Here is a 16,386-nt window from a genome sequence, read left to right on the forward strand (position 1 = left end):
GACAGTGTTGGCTCATGCCTTTAATCCTAGCACTTGGAAGGCAGAGGCAAGTGGATCTCCGTGAGTTGGAGGCCAGCTTGGTCTACAGAACTAGCTCCAGGATAGTCAAGGTTACACAAAGAAACCCTGTCTTGAAAAACAGAAAACAAAACAAATTTTCCCCATTTTTGTATTTTGAGACTGGGTTTCACTTTGTAGTCCATGCTAACTGGGAAATTACTGTGTAGCCCAGGCTGGTCTCAGAGTCTTGATTGCTGAATTTATAAGCATATTAAACTGCCACACCTAGCTTTTAAAATGTTTGTGCTTTATATTTTAACCCTATATATGGCCTTTAACACAATAAAAGGCCTTTTAGCATTGCAAGTCTTTATTTCTGACAACTCCTAGACCATCTTTGGGTGTGTGAAATTCTAGTTAGATTGTTTCAGTTTTAGTTTATCTCTAGGGATTGTTTAACTTTTGTAATAATACTTGCAAAACCATATCCAGTGTTTCTATAATACTTTTGGGGAAATAGGAGCTTACAATTCCATTTCAGGGATTTCCTTATCAGAGCAAGTTTTTTTTTGTCCTGTTTGTTAGAATTGAGTATTCTCAGAAGAATACGATGGCGCCCCAGAGTGTGCTGGGTTATGCTGCAGCCGGGGCTGCCAGGTCAGGCAGGCAGATACCCTACCATGGAAGGTGAGGGCGGACAGAGCAGACGCTGGGCACTTCTGCTGCCTCTGCCGCACTGTGTCCTCCTTCTGCATGACAGTGGTAGCCAGCCAGAGACAGCCATCCCCCACTTCTCATTTGAGACAATAAATGTTTGTAGTGCGCAAGAAGCATGCTTAGCTTCAGAGTTCCTGAACATGAGGGAGCACATGGAACCAGGCCAGAGGGTACAACGTGCCTGGGTTATCATCTGAGGTGTCTCTTCTGTGGCCTCAAATCGTCTTGCTGTTCTGACCACTCCTCCATAGAGCAGGGTCTTACCAGTCACGATGAGGATTGAATGTGCCCGGCCCCTAAAAGATCTCTTCGATGATGAAGCTGCATGTGAATGCCTGCCTGGCTCGCATATCCATTCCCCTCAAGGCAGGTGAAATGAAGAAACAGCTCCAGGATCAAGACCAACTTCTCCAAGGTCCTGGAGGTGTTTGATGCAGCTGGTATTACTGCTGTCTGTGCACCAGGCACAGTTTGTAGCACTTCTCTTTGCTGGTTGGTTAGCTTTGCAAGCAGTATGCTGCTTCTGTTTCCATAGGCAAGGGCAGTTAAGTACAGAGAGGATAAGTAATTGGATCCAAAGTGACCCAGCTAGTTAACGGCGGCACAGTCAGAGCTCAGGTACAGATGCTGACAGATCCCTCTGTTCTGAATCCTCCTTAACCTCACACTCCCTCCCTTCTAGAAAGACACACACAGTTTAACCAATTGCACACACTTAGTCACGTTCCTGTGGTCTGTCTGACCTTGTCTCAGGGCATAGCCTACCAGGACTGTGTCTTCCCAGCCTTTCCTCATTGCCTCATTGTCTGTGCTATACCTATTCCTCGTTGAGAGAGAGAGAGAGAGAGAGAGAGAGAGAGAGAGAGAGAGAGAGAGAGAGAGAGAGAGAGAGAGAGAGAGAGAGAGATTTTTATTTTATGTGTGTAAATGTTTTACCTGCATGCATATCTGTGCACCACATATGTGCAGTGTCCTAGGAGAGTGTCAAGTCCCCTGGACTCTGGAAATGGAGTTAAGGATTGTTGCAAGCTGCCGTGTGAGTGCTGGGAACTAAACCTGGGTCCTCCCTCTGCAATAGCAGCAAGTGCTCAACTTAACTACTGAGCGGTCTGGTCTCTCCAGCCCCCTTTTCTGATTTCTTTGTGTGCTTGATACTTAACACCACTTTGTGAGCATCCTGTAATGTGCCCCCAGAAACTGATGCAACCCTCAGGCCTGGCCTTCAACCTGTGGATCTGTAGAACCATCAACTCCTCCTTCATATCGCCCAGCTGGACAGCTATTGGAAGCTGCTGGTCAACCACAATCCTAGGTTTTTCTTGCTTGCTTTCATTTTCGTTTATTTTGTTTTAAAGATACCTATTTGAGAGTAGGACTGGGGATGTAGTTGTTAATGCATGGCTATAACCTCAGACAGGAGGAGCAGGCATTCAAGGTCACCTTTGGCAAAACTAGTGAGTTTGAGGCAATTCTGTCTAAGATCCTGTCTCAAAAACAAAACAAAAAAGGTGCCCACTCTGCCAAACTGCCTCTTCCCCCTTATAGCTGACTTTTAAAAAATGGGAATGGTACCCTCTAGGAGCTGTAAGGGTTAAATGAAAGAATACTGTGAAGGTCCTATAGCATAAGGACAGGTGCATACCCGGATTTTGATAACTCCCCATTGCTGTCTATTGTTTTTGTGGGGTTTGTTTTTGCCATTTTCAAAGTGGAATTTAAGCCAGGCATAGTGACTTTATACTTGTAATTCTAGCACTTAGAAGGCTGAGGCAGGAGGATTGGTAGGAAAGTTTAATTGGTCAGTTCTTTTATGGGTGTGACTTACTGAAATTATGTGAGATGGGACACACACAGTTCCTCTGGGCAGGCAGGCAGACCCTGGGTGTGGGATCTGTAAGAAGAAAGCCTGTATTTAGTTTGTGTTGGTTGTATTTCACCATCTGGTAACCACAAGTGTGAGCGGTTTTTCAGGGGGTCTTTAAGTTGTATGGTTGGTTCTTCCTCTGTTGTTAATTTGTTTGCAGCTTAGTCATTCATCTTCAGAGTAGTCATCCATGTCCTTACAGTTTTGGCCCTCAATTCTTACCATACCCCCATTAGTCACTTTAGTGAGCACTGCAGTGGTCTTGTCACCTATAGCACTAAAATGAATTTCCTATGCTGATAGGATATCCAGTTGTGATACTGAGTAGCAGTGTGCGACACTCTGCCTGCAGATGACTGACATGCCATGATATTGTTTAGATGACCAGGGTAGACTAGCTATTGGAGTCTCAACAGTCTTTGGGATATGATGATTAAACCTGGGCTAATGGAAAACTGTGGCCCAAAGACAGGTGGCTCTGAAGAAAGAGGATAAGGGCCCCGGAGGTAGTGGGAATGAGGGTACAAGACACGAAAGGTTTCTGCCTGTGCGCTCAGTTACTGGTGACGTGAGGGTTTAGGAACTTGAGTTCTTCCTCCCTACAATCAAGGGCTGTGCACTGCCACTGCAGCGTGTACTTGAACATTCTTCTAAATATGCAGCTGACCATGCCAAATGAAACCCCAGCACGCTGGATAAAAGTAGTCTGCAGACATAGATAGCTTGATGTGTGTCTGAGTGTGTGCATGCATGTATGTATGTTGTACATGTGTGGTGGTACACACCTAGAACCCCAGCATGGAGGTGGCTGGTACAGAAGGATCTAGAGTTGGGTTACACAGGGAGAATATTTAATAAAGAGCAAAAGTTCACTCACAGTCAAGTCAGCACAGCATGGTGCGGGAGGAGGGGGTGGCTGTGAAGACCAGATGGGCGTGTGCTTGATCTCGATGGAGTGACAGGTGAAGGCCAGCATCATCTTTCTGGTGTGCACCTGCTGTGTGCTTGAGACAAGGTTCTCAGGCAGGGCAAAATGTCAGATCATACACTCTTTTTCCTCTAATTTAGAATGAAAGTCATTTCATAGCCTGTCAAGTTTTGGTTTTCTTGGCATCAAACAATTTCTGTCTCCAAATAGTTCATTTTGGAAAGAAGGGAGGCAGGCAAAGAAACACAGCTGGTTCAGCTTCATACTAAAGCCGTCCGTTGCCAGAAATAAACACACCTTGGACTCTAGAGAGAGAGATGGCCAACCGCTTCCTTCCTTTTATTCTCCGGGTGAGAAGTAACAGCTTGGTGTCTACCCTCATAAGAATGTCCTCTGTCTTGTGTGTTTCCAGATCAGAGAGGAGGAAAAGCACAGTTTCATTGCTTGCTTCCTCTGATGTTTTCCTCCTGGGGAGTGGAGACATCCAGAGTCATTGTCCACCAGGTTAGGTTAGGGACAGAACATCATTGGCATCACAAGGTGGGCATCACAGTGCTTCATCCCCTGGCTTTTTTGGTTTGCCAGGTTTATTTGGAACTCAGTGTAGCTTTGCATGGTTGTTGCTGGGCTTGCTGCTTGTCTTAGGGCTGGCAGGCAAGTGATTGAGGTGGCAAGCTAACTAACTACAGGCCTGTGGCTGTGCTCGTCCGTCCCCTTCATCTGCATCCCCAGAGCATTGGGGCCTCAGGGTACTAGGAAAGACACATGTGATGATGCAGGTGGTGGGGATATCACAGGGATTGGAAAACTAGTTAGCATAATTAAGTGGATTTTACATCACTGAATTGAAATTGTCTCATCCACACTCTGTCCTCATTAATCCTCTCCTCTTCCCATCCCTTAGCCAGCTTCTTCCGTGAACAAAGTTGGGTGTTTGCCCATGAAGCCCTACTTTGTGCTGCTGTCACCCAGTCTTCTTTATTTCTCCCTTAAAGACTGCATTGAGCTGGGTGGTGGTGGTGCACGCCTTTAATCCCAGCACTCGGGAGGCAGAGGCAGGTGGATCTCTGTGAATTCCAGGCCAGGCTGGACCGACAGCCTCCAAAACAATACAGAGAAACCCTGCCTCGAAAAACCAAAAAAAAAAAAAAAAAAAAAAGACTGCATTGACCACCCCAGTCTGTCGAGCTCTTAAGTGCTGTAGTCTAGCCTTGCTCGGGGACAGGCTTCCAGACCCAGATTCCCCATATCCACCTGGCATGAGAACACGAATTAGCCTTTCTGGTCTCAGTTTCCTTGAGAGGAAGATGAAGATGAGAGTGATGATTTGGATCCCTCACCTGGTGTGTTGGATACACTTACTTAGAGTGCATTGGCAGATGGTGAGTGGCCATAAATATTGCTGAGTGATGCCAGCTGCACAGTTGGTGCCATCTTGTACAGGTCTGATTTTAAAGCATTAATGAGGTGTGCTTGCTATCAGCTCCTTTTGTTTCTGAGGCTTATTTTTTGTTTGTTTGTGGAAGGGTCTCTCACTAGCTCAGGCTGGCCTGTAATAGAGTGTTCCTCCTGCCTTCGTCTCCTGAGTGCTGGAATTATAGATGTGCACTACACATCTGACTTGTTTTTCAGAATAGTATCTACAGTCCTGTGTTTTCTTGATCCCTTCCTGGCTTTTTGGGCCTTACCTGCTCTGCCACAGTGTCCCAGACTGCTGTCCTCGTGTGTGATGCCCAAGCACAGCTGTGCCTCATCAGATGGCCCTGCCTTCTGAACCCCAATCACCAGTCAGCTCCCAGGAGCAGACATGCCATGTCCTAGGATTTCCTGCCTTGGGAAAAGGTAGTAACTTCCCATTACCTGACTGTATCACTCAGGGTTCGCTGGAGTAGCAGAACTTAGAGAATGGAAGGGAATTTGCTAGAACGACTGACACAATGTGGTTCAACTAACCCAACAATGGCTACCTGTGTATAGAAGGTCCCAAGAATCTAGTAGTTACTCAGCCCCTGAGACTGGTGTCTCACCTGGTTTTTAGTATCTGCCAGAATCCTAAAGAAGTAGTCTTTAATGCCAGTGAAAAAATGGACTTGCTAGCAAGGGTGGGAGGAAGCAGGCAGAGAGCAAGCTTCCTTCTCCTGTGTCCTTTATGTAGGCTGCCAGGAGGAGGAGGGTCACAGATCAGAGATGGACAGTCTCACCTCAGAAGATCTGGATTAGAAGCGGATCTTCCCATTCCAAATGGTTTACTTAAGCACAGATCCCTTACTGGTGTGCCTAGCCATTTTTGTTTTTGTTTTTTTGTTGTTGTTGTTGTTTTGTTTTGTTTTTCGAGACAGGGTTTTTCTGTATTGTTTTGGAGGCTGTCCTGGAACTCGCTTGGTAGACCAGGCTGGCCTTGAACTCACAAGATCCACCTGCCTCTGCCTCCTGAGTGCTGGGATTAAAGGTGTGCGCCACCAACACCTGGCTCACTTTTGGGTTTTAATTAATTCTAGATATAGTCAAGTTGACAACCAAGAATAACCGTCACACTGACCTTACATTATGTATGTCTATGGGCTGACACTACTGAGTAGAATTCATAATGCAAACAAGAATAGCTGGATACATTACACACCCGTGACTCCAGAACTTGGGAGGCCAAGGCAGGCCAGCCTGAGCTACATACAAAACCTAGATGAATGAATGAATGAATAAGCGAGCGAGCGAATGAACACAAGGAACTTCATCTCTTTTGATCATCATGTTATTCCCAGGGTCTGTGTGTATGTGTATGTGTGTGGTAAGGCTGAAAACATATTTGCTGAATGAATAAATGGATGGGCAGCCAGTGTGGGTAGGTCACGAGGACTTTATCCTCTCCTTACTGGAATTACCAGATAGGTGCAGAGGTCCAAACTGACTTTAAATATTGTGAACACGTGGGGGAGGTGTGCATAGTGAAGGTCAGAGAAACTGTAGAGTTGGTTCTCTTCCACCTTTACATGCATCCCAGGGATTGAATTCAGGTCATTTGGCTCACAGAGCAAATGGTTTTGCCCACTGAGCCATCTCAACCTCTCCCCAATTTACCTTTTGAAACAAGATTCCAGCAGGAGAGAATTCAAGTTTTATGTTATTCCCCATCCCACTCTTCGATTTCCTACAACTTTCTCAACTAACTACAAGTGGTAGGTCTTGATGCTGAGCTGGTGCTCTCTGACCGTTTTCATGGGAACTGTTGTGAATCTTTGGCAGACTGCTCAGCACTCCTTTCCCCTCTCCCCAGGCTATTTTGTCATCACTAGACACTAACACTAAAGCAAATGTTTATGAAGTCCATTCTGAGTCAGGACAAGTAGAGAGGTAAGGGAATGCTCACCAACCTGCCTATGATGGAAAGCAGGCCGTCACGCTGTTCAAGGATTCAGATCCAAAATGCTTCCCAATCTGTTAGAGATGAACCACTGGCCAGTTAAAAATTAGCATTTGTCACATATCTAAGTCTAATGGTAGATGACTTTTGGAAACATTAGGTAATCGTTCCTGGAGATTTATCCGGAAGCTGTCTCTCACTCGCCAGTGGATAGCCTCCCCTCCAGTTCTGTACTCTGAACTACCGTCAGCTGACAGGAAAGTGGAAGCGGCAGTTGCAAAAATCACAGTGGCACTGAGCAGCTTAAAACAGTTTCGTCTCCGTCATTTTTCGAGGACACAGTGGATTTCTGCTTGCCACTTTTCCTATAAGCCCTTTTGGGCTTTTCTATCATCAAAATCTGACAGTGGCATGGATTTCATAAAAAAAAAAAAAAAAAAAAAAAAACGATGTCCAAGTCACTTTAAATTCAAATACTTGTGCCCTTGAAGGGTTGATAAAAGAAGAGTATAAATACAAAGGAGAAAAAAATTAGCATTTGCCACATATCTAAATCTAACTGTAGATGACTGCGTTGATTGTCTCATTGCTTCCTTTGATCCCTCAGCTTGAGTTCATGGGTGGCATGAGCTGAGAGCTGACAGTGCCACTTCCTCCTAACTGTAGGGTTTCTGTTGACCCATTCTGTCCAACATTAGCTGATTGCATGCATGCTTCCAGAGCACATGGATACTTGGTGCCTCTGTGGACATTATCTCCTTGATGTCTCACACTCAACAGTCTCCTGAGCCATGTCTCGATGAGGTGAGCAAAACATAGTTTCCTTTCCCACTCAGGAGGGGTTGGTCTCTGGTGTTGAGTGAGTTTCTTGTATTCATTGACATGATAAGAGAGGATATTTGGAAATTGCCATCTAAATCATGTTCAACCAGTATCATTAAAAGTCAGGTTGCACCAGGTTGGGGTAGTTCATTCCTCAGATTTAGTTCCAAGGCTAGCTCAGGAAGACAGAGCTCCACTGAGCAGGCCAGAAACCCACCTCCTTAGTTTCCAGAATATACAACAGTCAGGACAGTGAATTCCAGAAACCCTTCTGACTTCTGTTATTTAAAGCAGAGAGGTCACTGGCTTGTGATAGCTCAGGGTCTCCATCATTTGGTTCCCTGACTCCATGCTGGTTCATTCTATTGCTGCAAAGCTGCCACTGAGCTAGGTTCGCCAATCTTGGATTGCTTACTGGCCTATGCTGTGTTCTTTGTAAATGTCAGCATAAGATAGCCTTACCTCTCCTTATCACACTTAGGTGTGAATCAGAGTTCTGTCTCATAAATGTTCCCTCACAGATCATTTACCTTGTTGTTTTTCAGGCCATGGTTGCTTGTTACCCAGGCAACGGAACAGGCTACGTTCGTCACGTTGATAACCCAAATGGAGATGGAAGATGTGTGACATGTATATATTATCTGAATAAAGATTGGGATGCCAAGGTATGCAACTGAATTCAGCAGTAATGGTTTTTCCTCAACTATATTTTGTTTTCCTCACAGTAATATCTGCACTTGCATGGGTGAGGCTGGATTAAGAGTGCAATTCTCTCTCAAGCCCGGTTCAGTCTTGGATTTTTGTGAAGTGAAACAGATCATATTGTGTCTGAAAACTAGCACAAATGTATTAAAACATAGTAGCGCACCTTGCACAGTATGTGTCTATGGGTGGTACTGTGGTAGAAGTGGCCCTGGTGGAGCACACTGGTAGTCCCTGGACTTGAGAGTTGGAGACAGGAGATTCAGGAGTTCAAGGCCATCCTCAATAACAGGGGAAGGCTGCTTGGTTCACGAAGGTTTCCAGTGGGAGATGAATGTCAACCAGCTAGTTAACCTTAAATAGCCGGGTGGAAAGAAAAGATGCTTTTGCCCTCCCAGTCTGACAGGTCTCTAAGTGTTTGCAGGATGCCCTGGCATTCACTGACACACAGAAGTGAGGAAGCAGGCCATTTCCTAGTGACTGACATCACCAGGCATGAGCCCCTAGTTCACTGTCTGGGTTCTAGGTTAGGTTTAGGGCAAGGCATTCACGTGCCTTTCAACTTTGAGCTCACCTGCTCAGGAGCATTGTTTGCTGGGCTTGCTGGTACACTCCTGTGACCTCAGCATTTGAGAGGGCAAAAGAAGCAGGAAGATCAGAGGCTGAGATCATCCTTGGCTACATGGCAAGTTCGGGGCCAGTCTGGGTTGAGACCTTGTCTCAAACAAACAAACATAAAAACAACAAAATTTCTTCAGATTGGTGATTTTAGTCTAGTGTTTTTCCTCATAGTCTAAAAACACAAGGACCAGGTCGATGTGCATGTCCCCAACTCTTCATGTAGAGTCCCATGGCTCCCAGTGCACTTGATATATTGTCTGTGATGATTGTCCAGTCAAGAGAGCTGTGGTCTAGCTAAATGAGTTGTATGGGTGGAGCTGGGCTGTTAGCAGCTATGGTTAGAATTTAGACCAGGCTACATGGGGATAGCTGGGTGCAGAATGAGTTAGGAGTGGAGATGACTCTGTAGGCCAAGGCACCTGCTACCAAACCCGAGGATCTAAATTTGATCCATGGGATTTATCAACTCCCAAAAGTTGTCCTCCAATTTCCACAATTCACATAAATGTAGATTAAAAAATGAATTCAAGGCTGTAAGTTCACCTGCTTGTTACATGTGTTGAAAGTTAAAGCATGATGGTTGTTTATCTGATGGGACAAACAAACCAACCATTTTCCTATGGGAAACCATTCAGCAAAGTGGTTTAGTGCCAACATCAACATGAATAGAAATGCTCACTGGTTTTCAAAACTTGTAAGCAGGTTTGGTGATTTTGTATATTTGACTGTTTCAAGTGCTTTACAACAAAAAGGAATTTTTCCATGCATTAGTGTTGTATGTGGAGTCTTGGCTCACTATCACACCTGTTAGTTACATAATTGTGTTCATTTTGAGTCACTTAACTATCCCGATCCACCCCCCAATTTAACCTGGTCCCATTCTTGGTGGCTCATACTGGCATACTCTCTTTTCCCAGGTAAGTGGAGGTATACTTCGAATTTTTCCAGAAGGCAAAGCCCAGTTTGCTGACATTGAACCCAAATTTGATAGACTGCTGTTTTTCTGGTCTGACCGACGGAACCCTCACGAAGTACAACCAGCATATGCTACAAGGTAGTGTTCTGTTCATGGAAAGTTGCTTGACCGTGTGGCAGGGCAGGGCTGAGTCCAAGGGTGAACCTGAAAGTTTCTGTGGAGCACCTGCCAGCCCTCCAGGCCCTCTGGTTTAATGTCTACTTAATTTGAATGATAATATGTGCGTACTCACACTTGGTCCTGAGAATGTCACTCTTTTCTTGGTTGCTCTTTGCTTGAGGTAGAAAAGGACTGGACCCCCTCCTCTGCCTGTGGCATGGGGCACCTGCTAACACTGCCCATTTCTGGATCATGTGCGTGTTTTCAGAGCACTTTTAGAAAAGTAAAAAAGAAAAAGGGAGGCCTTTTGAAAACCTGAAAAACAATTCTGAGATCAGAAGTGAGGAGAAAGGGGATCTGAGGGATAGACATGGAAGTGGCCATGTGTGGGAAGAGTGCCCTTCACCCGTAGTCAGCCTTCATGTGCTGCCATGTGTGGTCTGCCACCCACGGCGCCCTTGCTCGCCCTGCTTCTGAGCTGTGCCTCCATCGCTGATTCACAGCAGGCAGCAGCTGCATGGTGGAGCCTGAAATCATAGGTGCCCTGACAGGAAGCCTGGGAACCAGGCCCAGCACACACACGAGGCCAGAGGTACAGACAGCAGAGGGGCCACTGGGCCAGAGAGCAAAGGCCAGAGCCCATCCTGGTCTGTATAGCCCAGGCAGAGGGCAGACTGTTGAAGTCTGGAGACAGAGATAGGTGTGAAGAAGGCATCTCTGGAAGCCACATGTAAAAGAAAGGAAAGTAGCAGAGTTTTCTGGGGAGGACTGGGGGGGGAGCTCTGGGAGGAGTCGATAAGACATCAGAATTCTAATTGACAGGTAACTGACAGCCTGGGACACGGGCAAGAGAGATTCAAAACTACCCATGTATCCCTGTTCTCTGGAAGAGGCCATGGTAGAAACAGGAGTGGCGCCTGGGGAGAGCAAGCGAGCTGCTGGCCAGTGGAAGAGTTGATGCTCTGCACTGTCACCTGGCTCTGCCCTGCTTTTGACTCCTCAGGCAGGGTGACACGATTAGGCAGCTGTTGATTTGGGCTGTTGCTTTTCCCATGCACTTTGGCCTGAATCTACATATTCTTACCTAATGTCAGCGAGTGACCAATGGCCTGAAGCACATGCTCACATCCAGTGTCTGTCCCCTTGCTCCACTGTTTACACCAGCAGGCACTGCCACATGCTTTTATCACTGAACAGACCTGTTACACCACATTTATTTGTGGGGTGAAATAGGCCAGTTAGGTGAGATTTTTCAGAAAAAAGTTCAGCCAAACTCAGTGACAAATGTGACTTTCTAGGTAGGAATCCTAGAAGTTTCTGAGTGTGGCTGCTGGCCTGGGTGTCTTTGTCCCAATCACTGCCCCCTCTGGGCTCTTTCCCCTCTTTTATCTGTTTCTGACCATGCAGGCTGGGTGAGTGTGGAGAGAGTCTGTGAGGCTCCCTTGGACGCTGCGGCTCATCTGTGGGATGAACAGGCCACACTTGCCCGCTACATACATCCGTCTGAGGATGCTTCGGGCTTTACAAGTTGTCAGGAACACTTTCTTTCCAGGGACCATTCTGACCCTATCTTAAATTTCCTTCTAGGTACGCAATAACTGTTTGGTATTTTGATGCAGATGAGCGAGCAAGAGCTAAAGTAAAATATCTAACAGGTAAACACAGCTGGGGATCTGGCTTGGCTGGAACAATTGGGGATGGTGTTTTCCAAAAGCTACAGTTCAAGAATGTTTGGCCGGATTTCTGAATTCCCTTACTTTAAAAAAGATTTCTCTAATTAGTCTTTATTCTTATCTGCTGAGATTGTCCAAAGCTTAGCAAAAGTTGAGGCAAGTATGGGTTAGTAACACAGCTTCTGTGATGGCCCTTTAGAGCCTCGAGCTACTCCTCAGTGCTCTTTGGTTACCTAGCCCTCCCCTTCTCCCTAAGATAAGTGAATACCCCTGCTTTTCTAAACACTCCCTCTAAAGAATGTATGACCACAAGGAAGTCAGCTCAGAAAAGGCATACTAAATGTTTTCCCAACCCGGGAGACAGGTATGTGGATTCCCAGGTGCCAGCTCTGCATGTAGGTCTTGTCCTGTCCCTGTGTGTCCTGGGACGGTGGCCTGTGCTGCTCAGTGCTCACTTGCCTGCCTTTGCTTTAGCATCTGCCCAGTAGTCACAGAACCCACTGAGTTTTAAGGAGCTAGACTCAGCCTTTTGTAAGAATGCAAAAATAGGGTGTACTTTGTATCTTCAGAGCTATGGTTTGTATTACTATGGTTTTCCACTACTTTATAGTCAGGTGGCTTTAAATTAAAAGTCAGTGGTGTTGTTTGTGTCCGTGTCTCTGCAGAGCAGTGCACTTGCCACAGTGGCAGTGGGAACAGCTGGTGGGATAGGCCTTGTGGGATGCTGAAGAAATGAGGTATTGCTTCAAATGCTTGGGGTGCAGTCACAGAAGCTCTGGTGCTTAATGAGTGAATGCTTTTCTTTTTCTTGCAGGTGAAAAAGGAGTGAGGGTTGAACTCAATAAGCCTAATTCAGTCAGCAAAGATGTCTAGCAGGGCCTTTGGTCCGGCAGTACCCACATCACCTACAGCCACTCGATTGCCTTCTGTGGACTCGTGGATGGGGATGAACAGAGACTCCTGGCTGGTATCCCAGCTAGGAGCCAGGCGACTTTGCCAGGTGTCGTCCAACAGAGGGCCCCATCTGCTGTGACTGTTCTGTGGGGTCAGCTCCAGATCTGTGACTGCACTTGACTGCTGACTGAAGAGGAAACACTGTCTGAGGAGAGTGGCTTTTCCATCTGGACACGAAACAAGGGCCCTATATAGGATTTTCTTCATTCTTCTATTTTGCCAGATCTGTCATCTGAGTTTATTTCATCTTTTTTATATCAAGTTTGAATTCGGGGAATTTTTGTATTAGGTACAATTTATCAAAACTGAATTAAGAAAAAATTTACAGTATTATTCCTCAAAATAACATCAATCTATTTTTGTAAACCTCTTCATGCTATTAAATTTTGCCCTAAAGACCTCCTATGATGATTGTCGCCAGTGACTGATGATTCGGGTTTTTTTTTTTTTTGTTTTTTGTTTTTGTTTTTTATTTTTGACTGAAAGTAAAGAAAGGGCGTTGAGTTCCAGTTGAAGTCCACAAGGTTTTTGTTGGCCTGTCTCACAGTGATTTGAACTTAAAGGTCTCTGCTGTCACACTTTGACCTTGGTGATAGTGAAACCTAACAGTAGATGGTCACCACTGACTACCAAGTAACTTACAGAATTATGAGAGGAAAAAAGCCACAGGAAAAGGGTTTATCTTAGAGTCAATTTTTTAGCTACACAACTGGCACTGAATAGCTTGAGGTCCTCCTCTACTCTGGTCCCCAAGACAAAGGGCTTTCTTCTGCGTCAGGTCTGGCCTGTCATCAGACCCGCTGCCACAGTTTCCCCGTGGTGTCTGAATTTGACTGTGCTTCCAGATCTTCCCAGGTCAGAGCCTCGCTCTGCTGCAGAGCACCCAGGGCCCCAGGCACATGGACACGTGTATGGTTGTAGCCTCAAGCGTGGTCATCGGCTTCTTGGACAGCTATGAGTCATTTTCACAGCCAGTAATAAAAGACATGTGTAGCTTAGAAATCAAAAGAAGTGTAAAACCTGATACTTTGTTTTGTGGGTTTTTCTCTTTTTAGAGAGAAGAAAGGGACAGTGGCATAGCCACACAAGGCCCGCCAGACTCTTGTCACCACTGTAGTCCCCTTAGGAAGCCAGACTTTGCACAGATTATGGGTGTAGCTCCTTGTCCCCTTGGGTGTTCTATCTCTGACCTTGATCTTTGCCAAAATGTGTGCTATGCAGAACTATTTCTGTGTATTTCACCTTGCACCAGTCTTAGCTGTGTAGTTTGTATCCAGTTAGAAACCTTTTCTGTGGAAAGCTCAGTAATTCTTATTAAGAGATTGCTATTGTTCATGTAAAACATGAAGAAAATCAAGTAAAGCTGAATGTGGATTGGGGGTTACTCAGCACTGTGCTTGCGTGAGGGGCTCATGGCAGGAAGTCCAGTTCTGTCCCACGTCCTTTCCTTCAGCCCCAATAACCGCTGACAACCTCTCCAGCAAGTGCCTCTGCCAGCCGGCCAGCTCAAGGTTTTGCCACCCAGCCCCGAAGCAGCATGTTTCAGAGTTGGCATGGTGGTAGAAGATCTGTCTGATTGGAGCATCAGCCTTGTAAACATGGGAGCCCCTGGTATACTTCGTATGGAACCTTTACTGGTATACCAAGTCTCAGACTCTGCCGCCTGGGGGTATACTTTCCAGACAAAACTTAAATTATATATCTTTTGGAAAGTTTATGTACTTTCCTGGAGGTCACTGTGAAAAGATCAAGAAATCATGCACTTAATACCCGCTTAAACTCTGAATCTCATGTTAGTGGCACGAAGCGGGGCTCTGTTTAAAACTTTGTGGCCTCCATGTGTTAACCCTGGTTAGAGAGAAAGCTTTATGATGCTGTCTATTTAGTACATTAAGCAGCTGTGGAACAGACTTTTATCCATGGTAGGCAGAGCACTTCAGGATTTGCATAAAGAGACTCGTGTGGTTCGGGTGCGGTGTTTTCCTATGAAAGCCTCTCACATTGCTTGTAAAGCTACTCTAATTAAAAAGATGTATAAATGTTCTTGAAAAAACTTAACTGTTGTCACCTCCAGCTTTCTTCTGTTTGTAGCCCATTATTATATGTTGGCTTTCATCATGGGCCCAATGGTCAGTTACTTATTGTCATGCATCTTTGGTCTAGTCCACAGCATGCAGCAATAACCTTCTGCAAGTAACAGCCAGTACAGATGTTCCAGGTGTGAAGACATTACTGCATGGTTAAGGTCAGAGAGCTGCACCTGCATTCTCAGTATCGCAGTTCTTTTCTCAGTAAGCATTCAAGTTGCTTTAAACACCGTAACTGTTGAATGTGTTATCAGTACTCCTGTGCTGCTGGAGGGGGCGTGGTACACACCTGCGGGGCCATTGGTATGCAGCTCTACATACATGATCCTTTGATTTGTGGTCACATGCAAGGACACAAGTTCTTAGGTCAGAGTAATAGGGGTATACTGGAGCTCTAAGGATCTAGCGCGGTGCCAGGTATAGTGGCACGCGCCTTTACTCCTAGCACTTGAGATGCAGAGGCAGGAAGATTGTGAATCTGAGGCCCACCTGGCTAGCCAGGCTTCCGTAGTAAGATCCAGTCTCCAAAAACCCCAAACAATGTTTTGGCTTCTCAGGGTATCTGGAAAACTGTTCTGAGATAGGCTGTGGAGTGGGTCAGAGGATGAGTGAGCTAGAACAAAGACTGAGTGTGCTAATGTAATGAAACAGAACAGCCTCTGGTTCTGATGTAACCTTCCAAGCCTTTTGTCTAGTTTTTGAGACAGGGTCTTGCTGTTACCCAGGCTGGCCTCAAACAGCAGTCCTGCTCAGCCTCTAGTGCTGTGCTCAGTTGTAAGACATCATTCTTGCCTGGGGTAGCTTTTAATTCTCAATGGCCTGCTGGAAACCTGAGCCTGCTTGGGCTGGTGGCCCTTTCTGCCCACCTGGCTCCTTGGACTCCTATTCACTGTCCAGTTTCCTGTTTCTCAGACTCCATGTCCCCAACTCCTGGTGCCCAAGATGTGGGCAGAATAGATGCTCTCAGGCCCACAGCTCAACCCAGTAAAGTGCAGGAACCCACACTGGAAACCTTAGATTCCGAGCGTTCTGGTGTGTAGATCCTGGAAAGCACCACCACTGGTTCTTTATGCTACTGGGCCTGTTAAAGTCTCCGGAATGTTCTTATCCCTGGGCTCTACAGTTTCACAGCTTATGTGCACCTTCTCAGCCCTGGTGAAATCATACCCCACTGCCTGGGACATTCTCTGCTTTCTTCCTGGTGCTACTCTTGCACATTGGGGACAGGGTAGCGTGTGAATTTAATTCTGCCATGTGCTTTTCTGGGAAGTAACTACCTCACCTCTAAAAGTGAGTGCTGAGGGGCATCAAGCAGCCAGAGGTTCTACTGTGTTTGCAAGGCAAGGGAAATCAAGCCTTTCCAAAGGAAAGGATGAAAGTTGAGATTTGGCTGCTGTTGGCAACTGTAAAGCGTAAGAAAACCTAAATGCACCCAAATGAACATTTTCTTGGGTGAAATTAGAAAACCAGGTCCGGCACCATGGTACACTCCTGCAGTTAATGCTACAAACGAGGCAGAAGCCCAACTCGGGAGTTCATGGCAACTGGATTCACATAGTAAAATCCCAAATCTCAGAACTAAACA

The 16,386-nt window shown here is 45.9% G+C and overlaps 1 protein-coding gene across 1 annotated transcript in view; it reads left to right on the forward strand.

The window, feature by feature from the left end:
- The window catches only part of Egln1 (egl-9 family hypoxia inducible factor 1), a 39,045-nt gene extending 24,273 nt beyond the window's left edge, over positions 1-14,772 (forward strand). The window contains exons 2-5 of the mRNA XM_005064687.4: positions 8,235-8,354; positions 9,930-10,066; positions 11,675-11,742; positions 12,575-14,772. Of these exons, the coding sequence (XP_005064744.3) occupies positions 8,235-8,354; positions 9,930-10,066; positions 11,675-11,742; positions 12,575-12,633 (384 nt within the window). The 3' untranslated portion in view covers positions 12,634-14,772. The remainder of the gene's footprint in view (positions 1-8,234; positions 8,355-9,929; positions 10,067-11,674; positions 11,743-12,574) is intronic.
- The last annotated feature ends 1,614 nt before the right edge of the window (positions 14,773-16,386 follow it).

This window comes from Mesocricetus auratus, unplaced genomic scaffold (assembly GCF_017639785.1).
Source record: "Mesocricetus auratus isolate SY011 unplaced genomic scaffold, BCM_Maur_2.0 Super-Scaffold_100013, whole genome shotgun sequence".
Taxonomy (NCBI): Eukaryota; Metazoa; Chordata; class Mammalia; order Rodentia; family Cricetidae; genus Mesocricetus; species Mesocricetus auratus.